At 40.7% G+C, this 18,347-nt stretch overlaps 1 protein-coding gene and 1 gene segment (V, D, J or C); both read right to left on the bottom strand.

Moving 5' to 3' along the window:
• Positions 1-5,875: 5,875 nt before the first annotated feature.
• LOC104631768 (T cell receptor beta chain MC.7.G5-like) lies at positions 5,876-13,481 on the bottom strand. The segment is given in 5 exon segments: positions 5,876-6,021; positions 6,734-6,751; positions 7,060-7,395; positions 12,510-12,599; positions 13,475-13,481. Coding segments are annotated over 5 exon segments (597 nt in total).
• A 4,287-nt stretch (positions 13,482-17,768) lies between these two features.
• LOC104640353 (M1-specific T cell receptor beta chain-like) overlaps positions 17,769-18,347 on the bottom strand; it is a 54,014-nt gene continuing 53,435 nt past the window's right edge. For all 3 annotated transcript variants that reach the window (XR_012837137.1, XR_012837140.1, XR_012837145.1), the window contains exon 6: positions 17,769-18,053. The gene's annotated coding sequence lies outside the window, so the exon portion shown is untranslated. The remainder of the gene's footprint in view (positions 18,054-18,347) is intronic.

Here is an 18,347-nt window from a genome sequence, read left to right as displayed (position 1 = left end):
AGAAGGCTCTGGGGAGACCTTATTGTGGCCTTCCAGTACCTGAAGGGGCCTACAGCAAAGATGGGGAGGGACTGTTTATCAGAGAGTGTAGTGATACGACAAGGGGTAATGGGTTTAAGCTGAAAGAGGGTAGATTTAGATTAGATGTTAGGAAGAAATTCTTTACTGTGAGGGCGGTGAAGTACTGGAACAGGTTGGCCAGAGAGGTTGTGGAAGCCCCATCCCGGGAAGTGTTTAAGGCCAGGCTGGAGGAGGCTTTGGGCAACGTGGTCTAGTGGAGGGTGTCTCTGACCATAGAATCATAGAATGGTTTGGGTTGGAAGGGACCTTAAAGATCATCTAGTTTCAACCCCCCTGCTGCGGGCAGGGACACCCTCCACTAGACCAGGGGTGAGAAGATGTAAGAAACTCTGCAGACACCAAGGTCAGTGCAGGAGGAGGGGGAGGAGGTGCTCCAGGCGCCGGAGCAGAGATTCCCTTGCAGCCAGTGGTGAAGACCATGGTGAAGCAGGCTGTCCCCCTGCAGCCCATGGAGGAAGGATGAGCGGGTGTAGAGATTCCACCTGCAATCCGTGGAGGACCCCACGCTGGAGCAGGTGGAGGCACCTGAAGGAGGCTGTGGCCCCATGGGAAGCCCGTGCTGAAGCAAGCTCCTGGCAGGACCTGTGGATCCGTGGAGAGAGGAGCCCACGCCAGAGCAGGTTTGCTGGTAGGACTTGTGGGGGACCCAGCTGGAGCAGTCTGGTCCTGAAGGTCTGCACCCCGTGGGAGAGAGTCACGTTGGAGAAGTTCGTGAAGGACTGTCTCCCATGAGAGGGACTCCATGTTGGAGCAGGGGAACGATGAGAGGAGTCCTCCCCCTGAGGATGAAGAAGCGGCAGAAACAATGTGTGATAAACCGACCGTAACCCCCTTCCCAATCCCCCTGTGCCACTGAGGGGGGGCACAGGTTGAAGCCAGGAGTGAAGTTGAGCCCGGGAAGATGGGAGGGGTGGGGGGAGGTGTTTTAAGATTTGATTTTATTTCTCATTGCTCTGCTCTGTTTTGTTTGGTAATAAATTAGATGAATTCCCTCTCTAAGTTCAGTGTGTTTTGCTCGTGATGATAATTAGCGAGTGATCTCTCCCTGTCCTTATCTCGACCCATAAGCTTTTCATTACACTTTTCCTCTCCTGTCTAGTTAAGGAGGGAAAGTGATAGAGTGGCTCTGGTGGGCACCTGGCCCCCATCCAAGGTCAACCCACCACACAGACACAAGTATGTAATCTCTCATGTAAAGTGTCCTTGATACCTACAAATGGAAGATGGCAAATGTGAAACTAATTTTTAAATAAATTGGAGGAATCTAAAAAAAAAGATGACATGTTTTCTACATTTCACCTTGAGGTGTTTTTTTTTCCTGACAGGATGATAGTTAGGTAACCTTTTTCACAAAAAGCAGTATTTTTGCTAAGCTTTTCTTTTTTCAATTGTAGATGTAAGACTTTCTTTTTTCTTTAAAAACATATTTGTATTTACTGAAGCAGTTCTCAGCACGTTTTGTTCTTGTAAATATTAACCTTACTAACAATATTTTCCCCAAAATAACTGGCTAAAAGGATAATAACGTAATTGGCAGGGAATGGTGCAGTTATGTGACAGGACTATACATGTCTTCATATGTATCCTAGGTACATAGGACATACAATATCCTAAATATGCAGGTTCAGCTTTGTATAATAGCCTGTTAGGATGTAGCAGTGTTCAGTGGTCTGGTCTCACAGATAGAAGTGCTCCAGTTTTTCAATACAATTGCCTTGTATGCCCTCAGATGTAGATTTCATATCTTCCTGGATACCAAATTCATGAAGCCCATGTTGCAGACAATCATTACCACTGAGAATGAAATCCCATTCTTCATATCAGCTCTGAGATCTTTCTCCTACAGATAAAGAACTTGTGTACTTCTGAGTCAACACTTTGAATTCAGCATTTTACAGTCACCAGTTTAATGAAAGACATACGTGTCTTCGGTGCATTAGTTCCAGTCCCCTTTCCATGCAGTTCTGCCACAGCAAAAATAGAGAACTGTGGGAAATACAGCCTCTAAGGATCACTGTAAATACTTTTTCATTCCACCAGGCGGTATTCTTTCACTTAAATAAGAAACAACAGTTTCAGTAGCACCTATCTTAGGTTGTTTGATTTTGGCATTGGTCTTGGGGGCCTCCTTTCAAAGCTATAGATGGCAAATATGACTGCTGTGATGGTTCCCACTGTGCATCCAAAATACCATGACAGGACAGTGATCAGTCTTCTTAACGCAGGTTAAAAGATTGTGTCAGAGACAGTGATGTCACTCTGAATCCCAGAAGTTGGGTTTATAATTAGTACAGGTACTGCTGGGACAACTAAGCAAAAATAAGTTATTAGATGTTTGCTTCAGGAACAACCCAAGTTTCCTCCACTTCTCATGTGTGCTAAGGCTACAACGAGTCCCATATAAAGTTGTTTCCAAAACAACATAATGAATGCTGGCTCTGACAGGTGAAGGAAGAAAAATAATTAAGGTCTGAGCATATGTATTGTATTTGGTCTTTTTCCAGAAAGAAAAAATTCCAGCAGTCACAAATACAAAAAACCCAACCAACCAACCAAAAAAAACTTGACTTAGTTACACTAAACATTCTCTGTTGTATTTTGGAAAAAAATATTCAAAGATAAAGTAAAACATACAAGGGTGAATAAAAAGTCAGTTGTCATATATGACAAAATCTATCAGAATAAGAAAAACTTCCACCTGAGTCAGTTTGACACTTTCTGTGTATTTTCAACAGATACACTCCAAAAAAAGTGTTTGCTTGAAAGTTCTTGCAGGAAGGAGCTTAGCTTTCAAGATAGATTTATCTGTTACAGAGAGGTCTGCTATTGGTTTAAGAGAAACATGTGGAATGGACCTATATAGGGGCATGCTCACTGACTGCTGAAGCAGAAATGAAGATGTGGACAGCTTGGTGTGTGGCCATGTACTTCGTTGGAGCAAGTAAGGCATCAGTAGAGCCATAATACCTGCCCTGCTCTGGGAGAATGTAGCTTACTCGTTTTACTGTGTTTTTGTTTTGCTTTGCCTTATAGGAGCTGAAATCACCCAGATCTCAGATCTTGTACTGAAAGAAGATGAGAAAGCTACTCTGACATGCAGTCAAAATAATAATCACAATTATATGTCCTGGTATCTGCAGCAGCCAGGAAAGGGGCTGCAATTGCTCTATTCTTCCATTGGTGCAAATCAGGAGCAAGTGGGTGACATGCATATTGGATACAAAGCTAAACGGTTAAACCTCACAGACTTCTATTTGGAGATTTTATTTGTGAAGATGAACCATTCAGCTGTCTATTTCTGTGCCAGCAGTTTGGACACAACACTTCAAAGTCACTTGCTTTCTTTACATTAATTTCTCTCCTTTCCAGCACCTTCCCTCAGAAGGGAGTGGGTCTCAGCACAGGAAAAGGGTATGTAGGCCTATTGACAAACCAGGTGTTGCCGAGCAGTTGGAACAAGAGAGGCAGAATAGGTCTTTGAAGTGCAAGTTAATTGCTGAACTCTTCTTTCTGATCAGCCATTTATTCTCTATCTCATCAGACAATCAATGAAGATTGTTACTCAAATGCAGACATAAAATAAAGGAAATGGAAACTGGCTTATACCTTCTCTCTATGGATGAGTTCTGAGGGTTTGCTTTTCTTCTCCCAGACAACTTTGCAATGTTCCTCATTCAAAATCTTGTGGCTGTCTTTGACTTTGAGCTAAGCCCTAGTATGAGCACTGTCCAGAAAGCATCTATATTTTGAAGATAAAAATGTAGAGGGATGAACAACCAGGATGTGAATGTAATTTTATTTACTATATAATCTCTCCCTGATGGAATATTTCAGACTTGGCATGAAGAGTCTTGTGTCTTACACACAAAGACCTACCAGTGTCTTTCTAGCACCGCCGTTCTCCCAGATAGTGTCATTGATGCAGTGGAATTACTCATAGCATGAGGTACTCTTTGTTGTAAGCATTCCAGGATGATAATATAACAAATTGTCCTAAATTGTCCTACAGCAAGAAAGCACTAAGTCAAGTCCTTGTGATGTGTAAAAGTCACCTGCATAATTTGCTAGTTCTGAAATAAATAATAATAATCTGTTTTCAGACAGAAAGTTCTGGAACAGTTTAAAGAAAGGATGTAGAATGGGACCACTCCATGTGTCCACAGACACAGCATCCACATTCTGAGATTATTCTTATCCCAATCTGAATTATGTCAAATTATATTGTAAATGCTGTAGGGCAAAGGAGTATCTCTACTATCACATATTCAGGATAAGCATATTGAACTTACAGGGAAAAATTCAATTTGTGGTTACTATGCAGCATTTCTTCATTGGGAAAAGAGTTATTGGATTACAGTCACATCCCCTGGGGAAAAGGTGAAAGAACGTTTCTCTCATTCATTTAAATATCAACTGACTGGCTAGGGAGCAGTCTTGCAGTAAAGCAACTGAACATGAGTAAGCAGCAAGCCTTTTCAGCAATGAAGGCTAATTACATTTTTGGTTGCATTAACAAGAGTGCAGAGTTGAAGCATTTGTGAGGTTATATTTGGAATAATACCTCTATTGCCCATACACACTCCCACCCTGCCCCAGACCCAGTACAACAGAGATATCAACAAATTGTAGACAGTCCAGCAGAGGGTCACTAAGATGATCAGGGGACTGGAGCAAAAACATAAGAGGAGAGGCTGAGGGAATTTATTTTGTTCATCTTGGAGAGGAGCAGGCTAGAGGATGGCTATTTGTATGACTCCAACTGCGTAAGCAGAGTTGCAGGGGCACAGTGGAAGCCAGTGGGAACAAGATGCAGCAAGATAAATGCTGATTAGACATAACAAAAAATGCTTCCTCTTGAGAGTGCTTCAGCACTAGAACACATTTCTCAGAGAGCTTGTCAAATCTCTGTCCTTGAAGATATTCAGAAATCACATGCTCAAACATGTGATTTTCACATGCTCAAACAAGACAAAGCTCTGAGCAATGCGATCTAGCTTTGGAGTTAGCCCTGTTCTGAACAGGAATTTGGATTGAGAGACCTCCAGAAGTCCCCTGCCATCAACATTTTTCTACAAGTATATGATTTTTATCATCTTGTTTTCCTGTTTTGAAATACCGAGAAAAAGCATGGTGGGGTTTTTTTTTCTTTTTTTTTTTTTTTTTTTAAATTTGCAAAAGAAGGTCAACAGCTCCCCCAAAACCACAAGTCTTTCATTTTTTCTATGTTGCACAAAGGAAACAGCAGCTGCACATGCAAAAGCCATCTGCAGACTTCAGTAACAGGAAGATTGTGTGATAACATGAGACAAAAACCCCACCGGCTTTCACAAGGCCCGTATGTGTCACTATTTCTGTCCAACTGTAATATGGTGAACAGAGAGCTGCACCTTGTGCCTCATCTTGAGACGATGGGTGGTGTTGTGGTAAGAGAGGCTGATGTGTTATCAAAACGGTTTTTTTGAGTAAATGTCAAACCACATCCTGTTTTGGCTAAAGCTCAACTACTGTTCTCTTAAAGAGATATTTTCAAGCACATTTTGGCACGTCATCTGCTCTGATTCTGAGGTACTGTTTTCTGCTGAGGCCTTCAGAGATATTTCCCGCCTTCTGTTGAACACCCTGGCTATGCTAGACAGAAGATCTCTTCAGGGTCTCCACGCTATGGAGAAGATCTCTTCAGGGTCTTCATGCTATTATGAGAGACATAGTATAATTGTAGAGATGTGGATATATATAAATATGAACTTTAAGACATCATTTTGTCTGAAGTGGTCTCCTGTACAGTTAGAATGGGTTAGGACAAATGTGCATAGACCAGAACTCTGTTCCTCTCCTTGGACCTAAAACTCAGCCCCATCACAAACATCCTATACAAAATGCTCTTGAAAGTAAGTATGATGTACACAAACTTCCCAGCTGTAGCACTTCTCTAACAGTTTTCTGAAAAGTAAGGGAGAAAGCAATAAATAAAAACCAACAGAGAAAAACATATCTTTAGAAAACTTTACCAGATAAGGATATTTTTTTTTTATTCTGCTCATTAGGAGAACTTGTTCAGTGCTCATTTGCAAAAGTTATAACTTGGCTGCCCTTAGCTGAAATACCACGTTAACTAGTAATTGTATTAGACTTTTCACATTCACATTGGTATGACTGATTAGGAATTAGTCTGAAGAATGAGAAGTTGGGGGGATCAAATGAAACTGGATTTGGAGTCTTTCTTATGGAAATATAATTTATTCTAATTCTGCAGTATATTTAAGGAAATAAGGTACTGTAGTATGTGGAGTCAGTGACATAGCAAAGTGTTCTAACTGCTTGCTAGAATATCAGCATACAACTTTATGCTACAGGTAGGGCTGCTGCTCTAAGTGATATTTTTATGCTGAAATATTGAGTTCTAGCAGTGAGTCTCACGGAAGATTTCATGACAGTAGACAGAATTTGGCTGTTCACATCCATGAATGCTTGTGTCTGTACATGTACAATCTTGCACCCATGCATACTGTTATGAATAGCTGTGCCTGCCAGAAAATGCAAACACAGGACACATTGAGGCACATACACACATGACATATCTCTCTTTGCATACACAGGTGTATGTATAGATAAACAAACTGTCAAGGAGGAAAAAAATAGTGGTTTAACTTACCTTTGAAGATACTACAATCTAAAAACAGAAGAAAAGAAATACGAGATATTTGATCTCAGATATGTATCAGCACCTCTTTTAAAATCTTGTTTGTTCAATAACTTGTATAATAGAGGGTGCATGTGGGAATGTGAATTACATGGCTCGTAGCAAGTTTGGAGAAGAACAGGCTTGGATTCCTGTGCTTGGTCTCAATTTCCTGGGGACTGACAGATCTGAGTTAAATACAGTATACTGTGAAGAAACGTGGCTTCAGTAATGACTGCTGATTCTAGATATAGGAGCCTACAGAAAATGACCCCTATACCCACATATGTTTTACTCACCAGCATCGCCGTAGATGAATTTCTGTATTGATTCCAGTGTTTCATTCTGAAAAAATTCGGCAACACACTCAAAACGGTTCAAAGGGTTGAACCATTCCTGGGCTGAGATCCTCAGTCGGCTGGTCAATGAGTAGGTACTCTCATTCCGTGTAGAAAACTCATCTGTTCCCACCCCTTCTGTCCTTTTAGCACCATTCACCTTCCAAACCAGATTCAGGTGGTCAGGATAGAAACCAGAGGCCAGGCATACCAGTGTGGCCTTGCTCTTCTGTTGGATCTCTTGCTTTGATGGGGAAAAGATGGCCACAGCTGGAGGTATCATTTCATCGTCCTTCCCTGAAATGCAAAGCAGTATGGCCCAGAGCCTTTGCGTCCATATGTCTAAATATCAGGCCATGTGGGTTTTTTGTAGAAATGTGTGTGTTGGAGACTAGATGCTGAATTCAAGATTTAATGTGACCTATAGTGCTGAGCATGCAGGATCATGATCTTCAGTATAAAAGACAATTATATTTACATTAAATTTTAATTGTCTTTCCAACATAGTATGTACTAAATATACCATGCTATATATGCCATTTAAATCAAAATACATAGGTTATTTGAACATAATGTGGCTTCAGGATTTAATATAGGTACAAAGCAAGTACAAACCTTTTTTCTCTGGATACTGACCAAAGAGCTGAATTTACTAAAGCTAAGGTACTAATTGAAAAAAAGAATTTAATTCTCTGGTTTCTTATGCTAAGTTATACAATGATCACGTGGCAAACTGAAACTCTGCATTCATCCTCTATTGTCTTTGTCTCTTTCTGTGTATGTCTATCTCCTCAGGTCCTGAGTCAAGATTTATCTGAAATTTGTTTGTTTATTTCATCTCAATCTGTCCCTTCGCTTTATCCTACATTTTTAAAAATAAAAATAAACAAGCAAACTGATGCCTCCAAACCTATAATCTACAAAATTTTTAAGCTACAAAGTTTCCCAAAGGAACCAAGAGTAAATGTGTTTTGTTATTTAGCAGAGAAATAGCAGGCCATGCTTTCTTACCCGAGTCAGTCAGCTAAGTTCCTGTCAAAAATGTTGCTCATATCCAGAGTACAAAGAGAAAATAGAGTAATAAATCCCACATCCCACACACCTATTGAGCAAAATAAAAATTTAAATTCTGAAGTCTTGTTTCTGCACTGCTAATACCATTTCCACTCTGCTTGAGGAAAAATAAGTGTGCTAGATACTTGGTGCCTTCTCTTGGTGCCAAAAAGACACAAAGTACAAGTTTATTAGACTATGAAAAGAAGAAACACTTCAACTGTGTTTCTCATGCCAATGTCACAGGACCTGTCAGCTCCATCATTTCTATAAAAAATATTTCTTATTTTTTTCCTTGCATATAAACTCACAGCAATGCAGAAAAAAAATGAGATCAGAAAAAAACAGGGTTAAATGCTTGGCAATAATTCCTCTTGCCAAAAGTCTGTTTGTGTCTGAAAATATGAATGCTTGAGTGTTATGGTTCCATGTGTGCGTTATGTAAGAATATTTCCCCTGCTGCGGAAATGTTCTGTGATATGTCTTTTTTAATTCAGATTCCTCCCATTTATATTTTCTTACATCCTCATGGATGGCTTTACAGAATTATCTCCCACATCAGCATTTATAGTTTTTCCTGATTTTCTTTTTCAGATTCATTTGACTATTTCCTTCTCCGCTCTTTCTCTTTTCCCATCTATCTGCTAGGAATCCAGTGTATACATCTGAAATCTGAGTAGCCAAACAGCATGGCACACAGCTAGAGATGTCATGGTAAAAATAACTTTAATGCCTCTAAATAGCGCGTAAGAAACCAGACTGAAACTAAAAATGGAGGGTGGAATTTTGACTCTAATGAAGTTAGTGGAAGCTTTATCACTCATTTCAATGAAACTAGCAGTTTAACATTTGGCTTCCTATTGTCGCTTCCTGGATCCAGTGTTACAGTTCAGGGTCAGCGCTAGCTTGCCTACACGTATCTTGTCTGTCATTAATAAAGCACTTTATTGTCTGGTGCTGTACTGTGATACCAATAGCCTCACAATTTTTAGGAATCATGATACATATTTTTAAGATCTAGTCTCTTTCATTTGGACCCTCTATCACTTACTTTCCCTCCAACCTCCACATCTTTTGCCAATTCCTTATGAATACCTGTATGTCCTTCCCAGTCCTACTTCTTCTGCCTTTTTCGTGAACACATATTCCATTTGGATATGACAGTGGGAAATAGATTGCAGGAATAAGAGGGAATCATATTGATGAGTACATTCAGTAGGCAATTTAATTCTGGGGAAAAGACTTGATCAGTCACACATTTCATTTCTGCTAGAATAGAGCCAGTAGACCCAGTGAACACTGAGTAGATCTCTGGGAGTTCTGCATTGTAGAGGTAGTACATGTTTTTCTAGAATACACTTATCTGACTTGAGGTCTCTTCTTTGGTCATGTCTCATCCTCCTCACTCCCTTCAGTTTATTCTATTAAGCTTGCTTACTAGCTTTCTCCACAGTTTTATTAATCTGAAAAATCAACACCAAACTGTCCTATTCACAGGGCAAATTTAGTAACAATAATCAATGGGTTAATTTGTCCCCTTCTTCTTCACAGACCCTACTATCTCCCTCTTTCTTGACCTGTCTTTCTTGAAACACCATCTGTAGCCTTCTTGGTGAAGCTCTGCTGACTCGATCCCTTCCACTGCATTATTTTTTCTTACCTAGAACAGTGAGCCATGTTCCTTTTTCAAAATACAGTATTACTGCTGACCTTCATATAAAAATTGTCTGAGGAGCTTGTTCTCTCTTTGTCCTCCTTGTTGGCACAAAATTTCTATTTCCTAATCTACCATACCCAGAAAAGCCACTCCTGAAAGATTCCCCACCCTTGAAAGAGCTGGAGATGCAGTATGCTAATTCATTTAGATAATGTCTACAGCATTGAAATACCAAGACCACAGGGAAGACCCTGTTCATCCTTCCCTTGCAGTCCTTCACTCCCTTTCTTCCTTTTCTTTCAAGCTTGACAAAAAAGTATTTGCATTTAATTTGTTTTGACATTAAGCATCTTCTTCCCCATGAACCTACAAATAACTGCTTTTAGGCATGGGATTTAGCAAATCCCTGACTGTTAAGAGTGCCAGACAATGACTTTTTGACTTTTTTTTTTTTAAGGCCACTTATCATCATATGTCCTACTATTTCACAGTCCCACAGCCTGACATTTGCTAACATCCCTTACTCAATTCTGCAGAATTTTTAATCACCTAATTGGAAATTCCTTACCCATGCACACTCCTTCCAATAATTCATACAATGATCAGGTGCTTAACCCACAAAATCTGTTTTCTCCTCTCCAATAATTAATGTTGTGCCTGCTTCAAGTGATGAGAGATCCAAAACTAGATGTCCTTTTCAAGGTAAAGTTTTATTATAGCCACCAGAAAAAAAATCCTGCTATATGCATTTCTTGGGAGATACTGATTCAGATATGCAAATACTGGCTCCCACAGGAAGGTCCGTACCTCTGGCATGTGCTAACAAAAACATTCATCAAGGAGAGTTAAAGAGAATTGACAAACGCATTCAGTTTTGCTGTCAGCCTCTACTTATTAGTGTAGTTACTGAGGTCTGTTGTCTGAAGTGGAGAGGGAAACTAAAAAAAAAGCCGCCTCCATCAACTCCCCTCTTCCCTGTCACACTGGTGTTTTAGTCGTTGCCAACCAGTCAAGGACTCCCCTCCCCTCCCCTCCCCTCCCCTCCCCTCCCCTCTCCTCTCCTCTCCTCTCGTCTCCTCTCCTCTCCTCTCCTCTCCTCTCCTCTCCTCTCCTCTCCTCTCCTCTCCTCTCCTCTCCTCTCCTCTCCTCTCCTTTTTTTTTTTTTAGTTCCCCCATCCCACTGAGAGGGGGAGGGAGCAAACGGCTGTGTGGTTGTTTTAGCTGCCTGCTGGTTTAAACCACAACACAAATATACTTTGGAAACAACATTTTCTTAATTATAACATTCAGCTTGGTACCTCCCTCAAACTGCAGTGGCTCTGTGTAAGCACAGCTAAAAATTATTGCTAAAACTGCTAAAATCTTGCAGATACAGGTCTAAATGGCTAACATTGTTACTCTGTGTTGTTTGTGTAAAGGAGAAACCAATGCAAATTTCCTCCCTTAGTGGGAAAGCAAATGCTAAGATTTTATGTGAATTATTCAGGGACATTAAATTGTTTAGTTGAAGATATAAAAAAGTGCTCCTTTTGTTCACACCTTGTGAATTTGAGACTCATAAAGACATTTCCAAAAAAGCAGGCTCTCAGAAAACAGTTCTCCTTTTTGTTTGAAACAGCCGTGAGACTACATAAGTAATAGTTGTAATCAGAACACCAAATAAATCTCTTTGTTCAATATGATATTTTCTCTGATTCTGAAGTGTTTTGAGGAGATTAAAAGAGTGACAAGCACAGAGCAGGAAAAATTACTGCATTTTATGGGATTATACCCATCTGTCCTCTAGCACTAAGATACATTTTTTTTCTGATAATGACATTAAAAAGATATGCCAGGTTCCCCGCAAATTTATCATCAGATCATTTTCAAACAAATGCATTAACTGACAGGTGACTTTTAATTTTCTTCTGAATTTTTCTTCACTAACAGAATGAGTCTGGTGCCATCACCAAGCTAATCTCGAATAAGAACACAGGGAGAGAAAAAGCAGCTACCATGATTCTCCTGAAAGGGTGTCACTTGTCATCTGGCTAGTGTTCTATTCCCTTCTCTACCACCCTTGAATTCTGCATCTATTTTGGCTAGAAATCATCCTATTTTTTATTAGCAGGTGTGTGATGATTTGCTTAGATGACAGATAGAGAAATTAAGAGAGCTCCTCTTCTAACCAGTCACACAGGCAAATATAATAGAATATGTTCTAAATCTTTGCCCCTTCCTGATTTTGCTGTACTTATTTTAAACAGGAATGCAAAAATATTAGAATAGCTGTGTTGATCATACTGAAAGGTTCTAACACAATATGAAGAGTGAATGCCAAGCAAAGACTGTAAGACTAATGAAGGCATGTAGTGGTTACTTTCATAAAATACTCTTTTATCTCTGATGCTTTTAAGTTCAGGGATCACAGTAAAATTGAAGAATCCTTTGTAGTTTTGTTCTACTTTTCTGATCTCACATTGAATCCAGATAAACATTTAATTTGTAAATGTGCTTAGTAATAGAGATTTCTTTTCCTCCTTTATATGAGTAAACATGGATTTAACAATTGCTCTAAGCTGCCTTTTGCCAAGATAATAAATTATTTTAGCCCTGTTTGCTAAATCAACCCTTTAACACATTTTATGGGTTGTGTAAACATTTTATTCTGTAATGAATTAATATTCCACAGTAAGAAACAAAAATACCTATGGAAACTTACCAAGCACTGTCAGCTGGGTGCCCTGTCCAGAATACAGTGGTGAGGTTGCACAATATTTTGAAGTATCAGAATTGTCTGCCACTACAAGCTCTCAATTGCACATAAAGCCTGTATGATATCATGCTATATCCTGCCTTTCATGAGGTCACAAATGGAGGGGACCTTTATACTCTCATCTGTGTTAGAAACTATTGTACTTTTGCAGAAGAATATGCTGAAACAGATGGTATATTGCTCCAAGAGGTACTGTATGTAGTGAATTTATCCTGTCTAGGAAATATCTCTTTCCTCTCTGTGTCCTGTTCTCAATTTTAGTTTTAGAATTCAATCATCTGAGACACCTTCTGTAAATAAAAGCAGAAACAGTGAATCTCTCCCCTTTCTGTCATCACTAAGCCATACTAACAAAGAGTTAATTTTCTGGAACTCACCCATCTCGCACTTATTTCCCTGGACTTCCTTCTTGCCCAGTTTTCATACAAAAGATTTTTATTTTTTTTTTTGGTCTTAAAAATAATATTCTAGTGTCATGTATGGGTTAAAGTGTAGGCTTCCTTTCCTTACTAGTATTGTTACCGGTCCCAGAATCAAGCTGTTGAGTATGTATCACAATACTACAGAGACTATGTCAAAATATACCCCTCCCCATTACAAAAATGGGAGAGAGCAATATGAACATCCTATGTGAAAAATCCAGGAAGGACATATGTCATCCTGGGAGACCATCCCAGGGACTGATGCTCACAGGACACGTTACAGGAATGCTGATAAAGCTAACAAGTAGGGCACAGATTCCACTACCCAAAAAAGAAGTGGTGTAAATGCTGTTTTACAGGAAACTAGAAGCTAGACTAGACAACATCCTAAGGAGTATCCTGTTGGGTATGTTTTTAAAAAGATAATATGGGAGTGGGAGGGTAGATATAGTACATCTTCTTGTAGCCTCCTTCCTAGAAGTCACTTACCTGACATGGTGCTTTCTCCTAGCAAGAAGAATGTTTGTAAACATGTTGAAATTACTATTTTTTTCTTATGATGATAGTGTATTCATTTCTCCTCATCCTTCAAACAGACAGGCTTCATATGGGAGAAGAAAGACATTGCATGAAGCAATATAGTTGGCATGTGGCAGCTCATTAATGACCACAAACCTGCCGATTTCTGTTCAGAGGATGTCCTGCTTAAGACTGTCCTGTAAGGTGGAAATATATATAGAACGGTGATGGACTGAGCAAAATGTATTTCTACACACACAATCTGCAATGAAGTCTACACTAGAAACCCTTCCATGTGAAGACAAACAGGAATGCTGCCAGGATTTCATTACAGGATAAATAGACTGTTTTATGTGGGTGACTTCTGGGTATGAGGAGGGGAGGATTGTCTGTTTTGTCAGCCTGTTCTTGCTGGGCATACTCTTCAGGAGTATGATCTCAGAGTAAGCTTCAGAGTTTATCCCTTCTTGGGGCGTTTTTTGGTAAAAGTGTCTCAAAGGAATGCCTCGCACTCTCACCAGTGTTCCCACAATAGTTGAGCTTCATACAAAACCAGTGTTTCCTTCAGCTCCACCATCAGTGGCTGAGGACAAACTTTTGAAAATGCAAAGTGCATACACACTGAACTTCAGAAAATAGATGTGCCATCTTGGCTGTGTGGCATGTGTCTGCATTGCAGAGACATCTGGAAAGACAGAAGGGCTTCTATACCTCTGTATGCAGATTTGTACTGTGTTATTTGTCTCCTGTAATCCACTACCACTCACCAAGCCAATCATGTTTGATTGAAACAAATGATTGTTTCCTGATGAGAAACAGGAAGGGGAGATGGCTGTGATGATAGGCTGAAAGACTGATGTGGGTATGAGCACACACAGATGCTAAATACTGGTAGGAAGCTAAACAGCACAGGTGCACTAACAAGGGAGAGTGCAGAGTTGTCATGGGGTGATTTAGGGGCAAGGTAGTCACAAGAAGAAAACAGCACTCTGACACAGAATCTAAAATACATTTATTAAGTGGGCTGGGTATAGCGAGTAGATAGCAATTCCCAATCCAAGATTCCCAGCATGTGTGCACACATGCACACTGTACAGCAAGTACATCAATAAAACCCCCAGTGTAGCCATGGCCAGCACCCTGGACTTAGGTGAACAGGATGTTCACTCCAACTGAAGTCCAGGCTGGTCACTTGCATTTCAATGTGGACCTCAGGCTCAGTCTTCTGCAGCATTGTTCATTCATTAATGTGTTTGTCTGGAGGAGCTCTTGTCTCAAATACTTCTCTAACTTAGATGGTTCACATAAGTCAACATTGGCCTTCCTAGTCATGCCACAACAGGTTGATCTCTTTGACTTTTTCCATATCTGAAGCCAATTAGCATTTGTTACCCAGGTGACAATCACCTTCTAGCCTTCCACTGTGTATGTAAAAAGGATGTAAACTTCTTAACAGTTTTGACGGGTGTAGTCTGGAACTGTTGGGTAGGCCTCCCCAATAACAGTGATCTGTGCTTTGTTTCTCAGCACATTCTGGAATCAACTAATGAGTGAGAACAAGGGATATGTAGTCAAAGTCTCATTCCGAGTGGTACTTTCAGGCAGGCCAGCTCGAGGGAGGTGATCCTTCCCCTCTACTCAGCTCTGCTCAGGCCACGCTTGGAGTCATGTGTCTAGTTCTGGGGTCCCCAGTACAACAGAGACATGGACATACTGGAGAGCAATCAACAAAGGGCCACAAAGATGTTTAAGGGACTGGAGCATCTCTCCTGTGAGGAGAGGCTGGGAGAGCTGTGACTGTTCAGCCTGGAGAAGAGAAGGCTTCCAGGGATCTCATGAATGTGCACAAATACCTGAAAGGAGGATGCAAAGAGGACAGAGACAGGCTCTTTTCAGTGGTGCCCAGTGACAGGGCAAGAGACGATGTGCACAAACTGAAACACAAGAGGTTCCTTCTGAACACAAGGAAACATGTTTTTACTGTGAGGGTGACTCAGGACTGTAGCAGGTTATCCAGAGAGCTTGTGGAATCTCCATCCTGGGAGATTATTAAAAACCACCTGGGTCCTGGGCAACTGGCTTTGGGTGGCCCTGCTTGAGCAGGGTGGGTGGACAAGATGACCTCCAGAGGTCTCTTCCAACCTCAAATATTCTGTGATTCTGTGAATCCATATTCTAGCCTTCTTTTCAGTCCTGCCCCTGGACCACAGTCCAGTTCAGTCTTCTTTTGCTTCTGATTTGACTTCCTGAATATATCCTGGACCTGGTTCACTGCTTGCCTTGTTGATGAACCCTACTCTGCTTGCTGTGTTCGGGAGTGTGGAACCGTGCCCTGGCTACTGAATGCACTGCTTGAGCTGTGGTCACCCTGGTTCCTGGTTTGCCTCCCCCACTGGCCCTTGCTACCTCTTGTCAAGTTTCACAGCAGTATATACATAACTAATAATGCCTAGACATATTCATACAGTCTCTCCTCACAGTAGTTTCCGTATGAAGGAAATAGAAGCCAAACCTACAGAATGATGAGGGGCTTCAGCAGGGAATGGAGTCCCTCAGGAAGACTGACAAAGATGTTAAACAGCGCCGGTCCCAATACCGACCCCTGAGGAACGCCATTCATCACTGATCTCCACTTGGACATTGAGCGATGATCGCAACTCTGAGTGTGACCATCAAGCCAATTCCTTATCCACCAAGTGATCTACCCATCGAATTCATGTCTCTCCAATTAAGAGACAAGGATGTTGTACAGGACAGTTTCAAATGCTTTGCACAAGTCCAGGTAGATGACATCAGTCACTCTTCCCTCATCCACCAATGCTCATCATAGAATGCCACCAAATTTGTCAGGCATGATTTGTCCTTAGTGAAGCCATGTTGGCTGTCACCAATCACCTCCTCATTTTCTTTTATTCCAACTATGAAATATATAAATTCTCTGTGGTCCAAATAAATTGCCTAAATTTACTTGCATTTACCCTTATTTTAGCTTCTGTACTATGAACAAAATAGCAACTCAGTCTTCATGGCCTTTTTAGTACTTGGCTCCTATGATGAGAAAGGCAGCAGTGAGGCCCTTCTGTAACAGTAGTGGGGGTTACATTTCGTAATAAAAGAATGGGGGAGCTGTGCCGGTATGTAGATGCTTCCATACTTCCCAGCTGGTAATATGCATGATACCACAGGCAGTACCAGAAAAGACTAAAGACTTCTAGGTTTTTTTTCCTTCCTCTGCACCTAGTAAATTTATGACTGTAAAACCACACAATTACCCCTTTTGCCCTCCACCTCCATTCTTCTTTCCTTCATTTAGTCTAAGATTGGATTAATCTTTGTAGATTCTGAACTGCTGTGGCACAAAAACTATTGACAAGTTTGGGATGAAACATATGAAGTCTATTTTTCCTAATGCTGAGAAAATGTACCACTGTCCATCTAAACAGCACTGTGCAGTAGGCATGGGTTGGTTGATGTCCTAAGTACTCTAAGACAGACAGAAGTGAATTATAAGTTCTATTTTATTTTGGGTTACTGAATCCAATAGCCCAATAGTGGTGAGGCTGCTGCAGCTCTTTTTCCTGAGGTCCACCCTCTACCAACACTGAGTGTGTATTCCCAATAGGCATACAATCACATACACAACATAAATATACATACACACACAGCCAGCCACACTAATCCATACAGACAGAAACACTCATGCAAACACAAATTGCACTGACAGACCTGGGTGTATGAGCCTCTGAGGCCTGCAGCCCCACACCATTTCCTGGTACAGACCCCCTCACTCACAGATACAAACCCTCATGCACTCCTTTGTGCACACGTGTGCACACACACACTGGATCCCAGTACCTGACCTTAGACACTCAGTTAACCCAGGAATTGGTCCTGAACTCCTCAGTCCTCCAGTTACCTCACACACCCACAAAAACACTGTGACCCACACTTACATGTTATGGACCTCTGAGAAACTGGCCTTAGACATGCAGTCTGCTTGCTGGACCTGGATGCTCACTGTCCCAGTCACTGCTCCTGGAGCATGCAAGCCTCTGAAGTCTGCAGCCCCAGTCCAGTCGTTGGTACACAGTCGAAGTACTAGATGTGCCTTCTACTGTTCTCATAACAGATAAGCTATTATTATAATGATGGTCAGTGAATGTTCTTTATCACAAGTTCCTTATGATAATACACATCACTGGAAGTTATGTTGTAGAACATTATTGCTGCAAAAGACCAAATAAAAAACCCCAACAACTCATGATTTTTGAATGGAAAAGAAGCTAAAACTTTATTCCTAACTCAATGAGCTGGGTCCTCAGCCTTTGAGCATTAAGGTGTTAGCTTTAAAGATATGATACTATATGATAAAATATGATATGGAAGTACAGGGAAAACCCAGCAGTGGAAGAACAGGAGGGGGGACAGAGAACCACCAAGAAATAATATTCAGAAGTTCTTAGACAGAAGCATAGAAACAATTTGCTGTGTTCCTGCCGATGTGATGAAGACGACTCTTCATTTATTCTCTATACAACTTGCCACCAGTCTAATTGAAAACAAAACAGAATAAACAAATTAAACCCCCCCCCAAAACCAAGAAAAAGCAACAAATACAATAATCTAGGAAATAATAGACTGTATTTATCAGTGTCCCAACTGCTGTGTCTCCTGAAAGCATTAACAGAAATGACCATGTTGTATCTCCATGCTTTCTCCCCTTTTTGTATCAAGGAAGTGTATTAAACTCTACAGCTTCTTTATTTACATACTGAACTAATATCTTTATACGCAACTTTGTGTGTTAGATGACTAATCCAGTGTCCTTCTATAATGGCGTGAC

This window comes from Balearica regulorum, chromosome 1, assembly GCF_011004875.1.
Source record: "Balearica regulorum gibbericeps isolate bBalReg1 chromosome 1, bBalReg1.pri, whole genome shotgun sequence".
Lineage (NCBI taxonomy): Eukaryota > Metazoa > Chordata > Aves > Gruiformes > Gruidae > Balearica > Balearica regulorum.
This window is presented reverse-complemented; position numbering and strand designations above follow the sequence as displayed.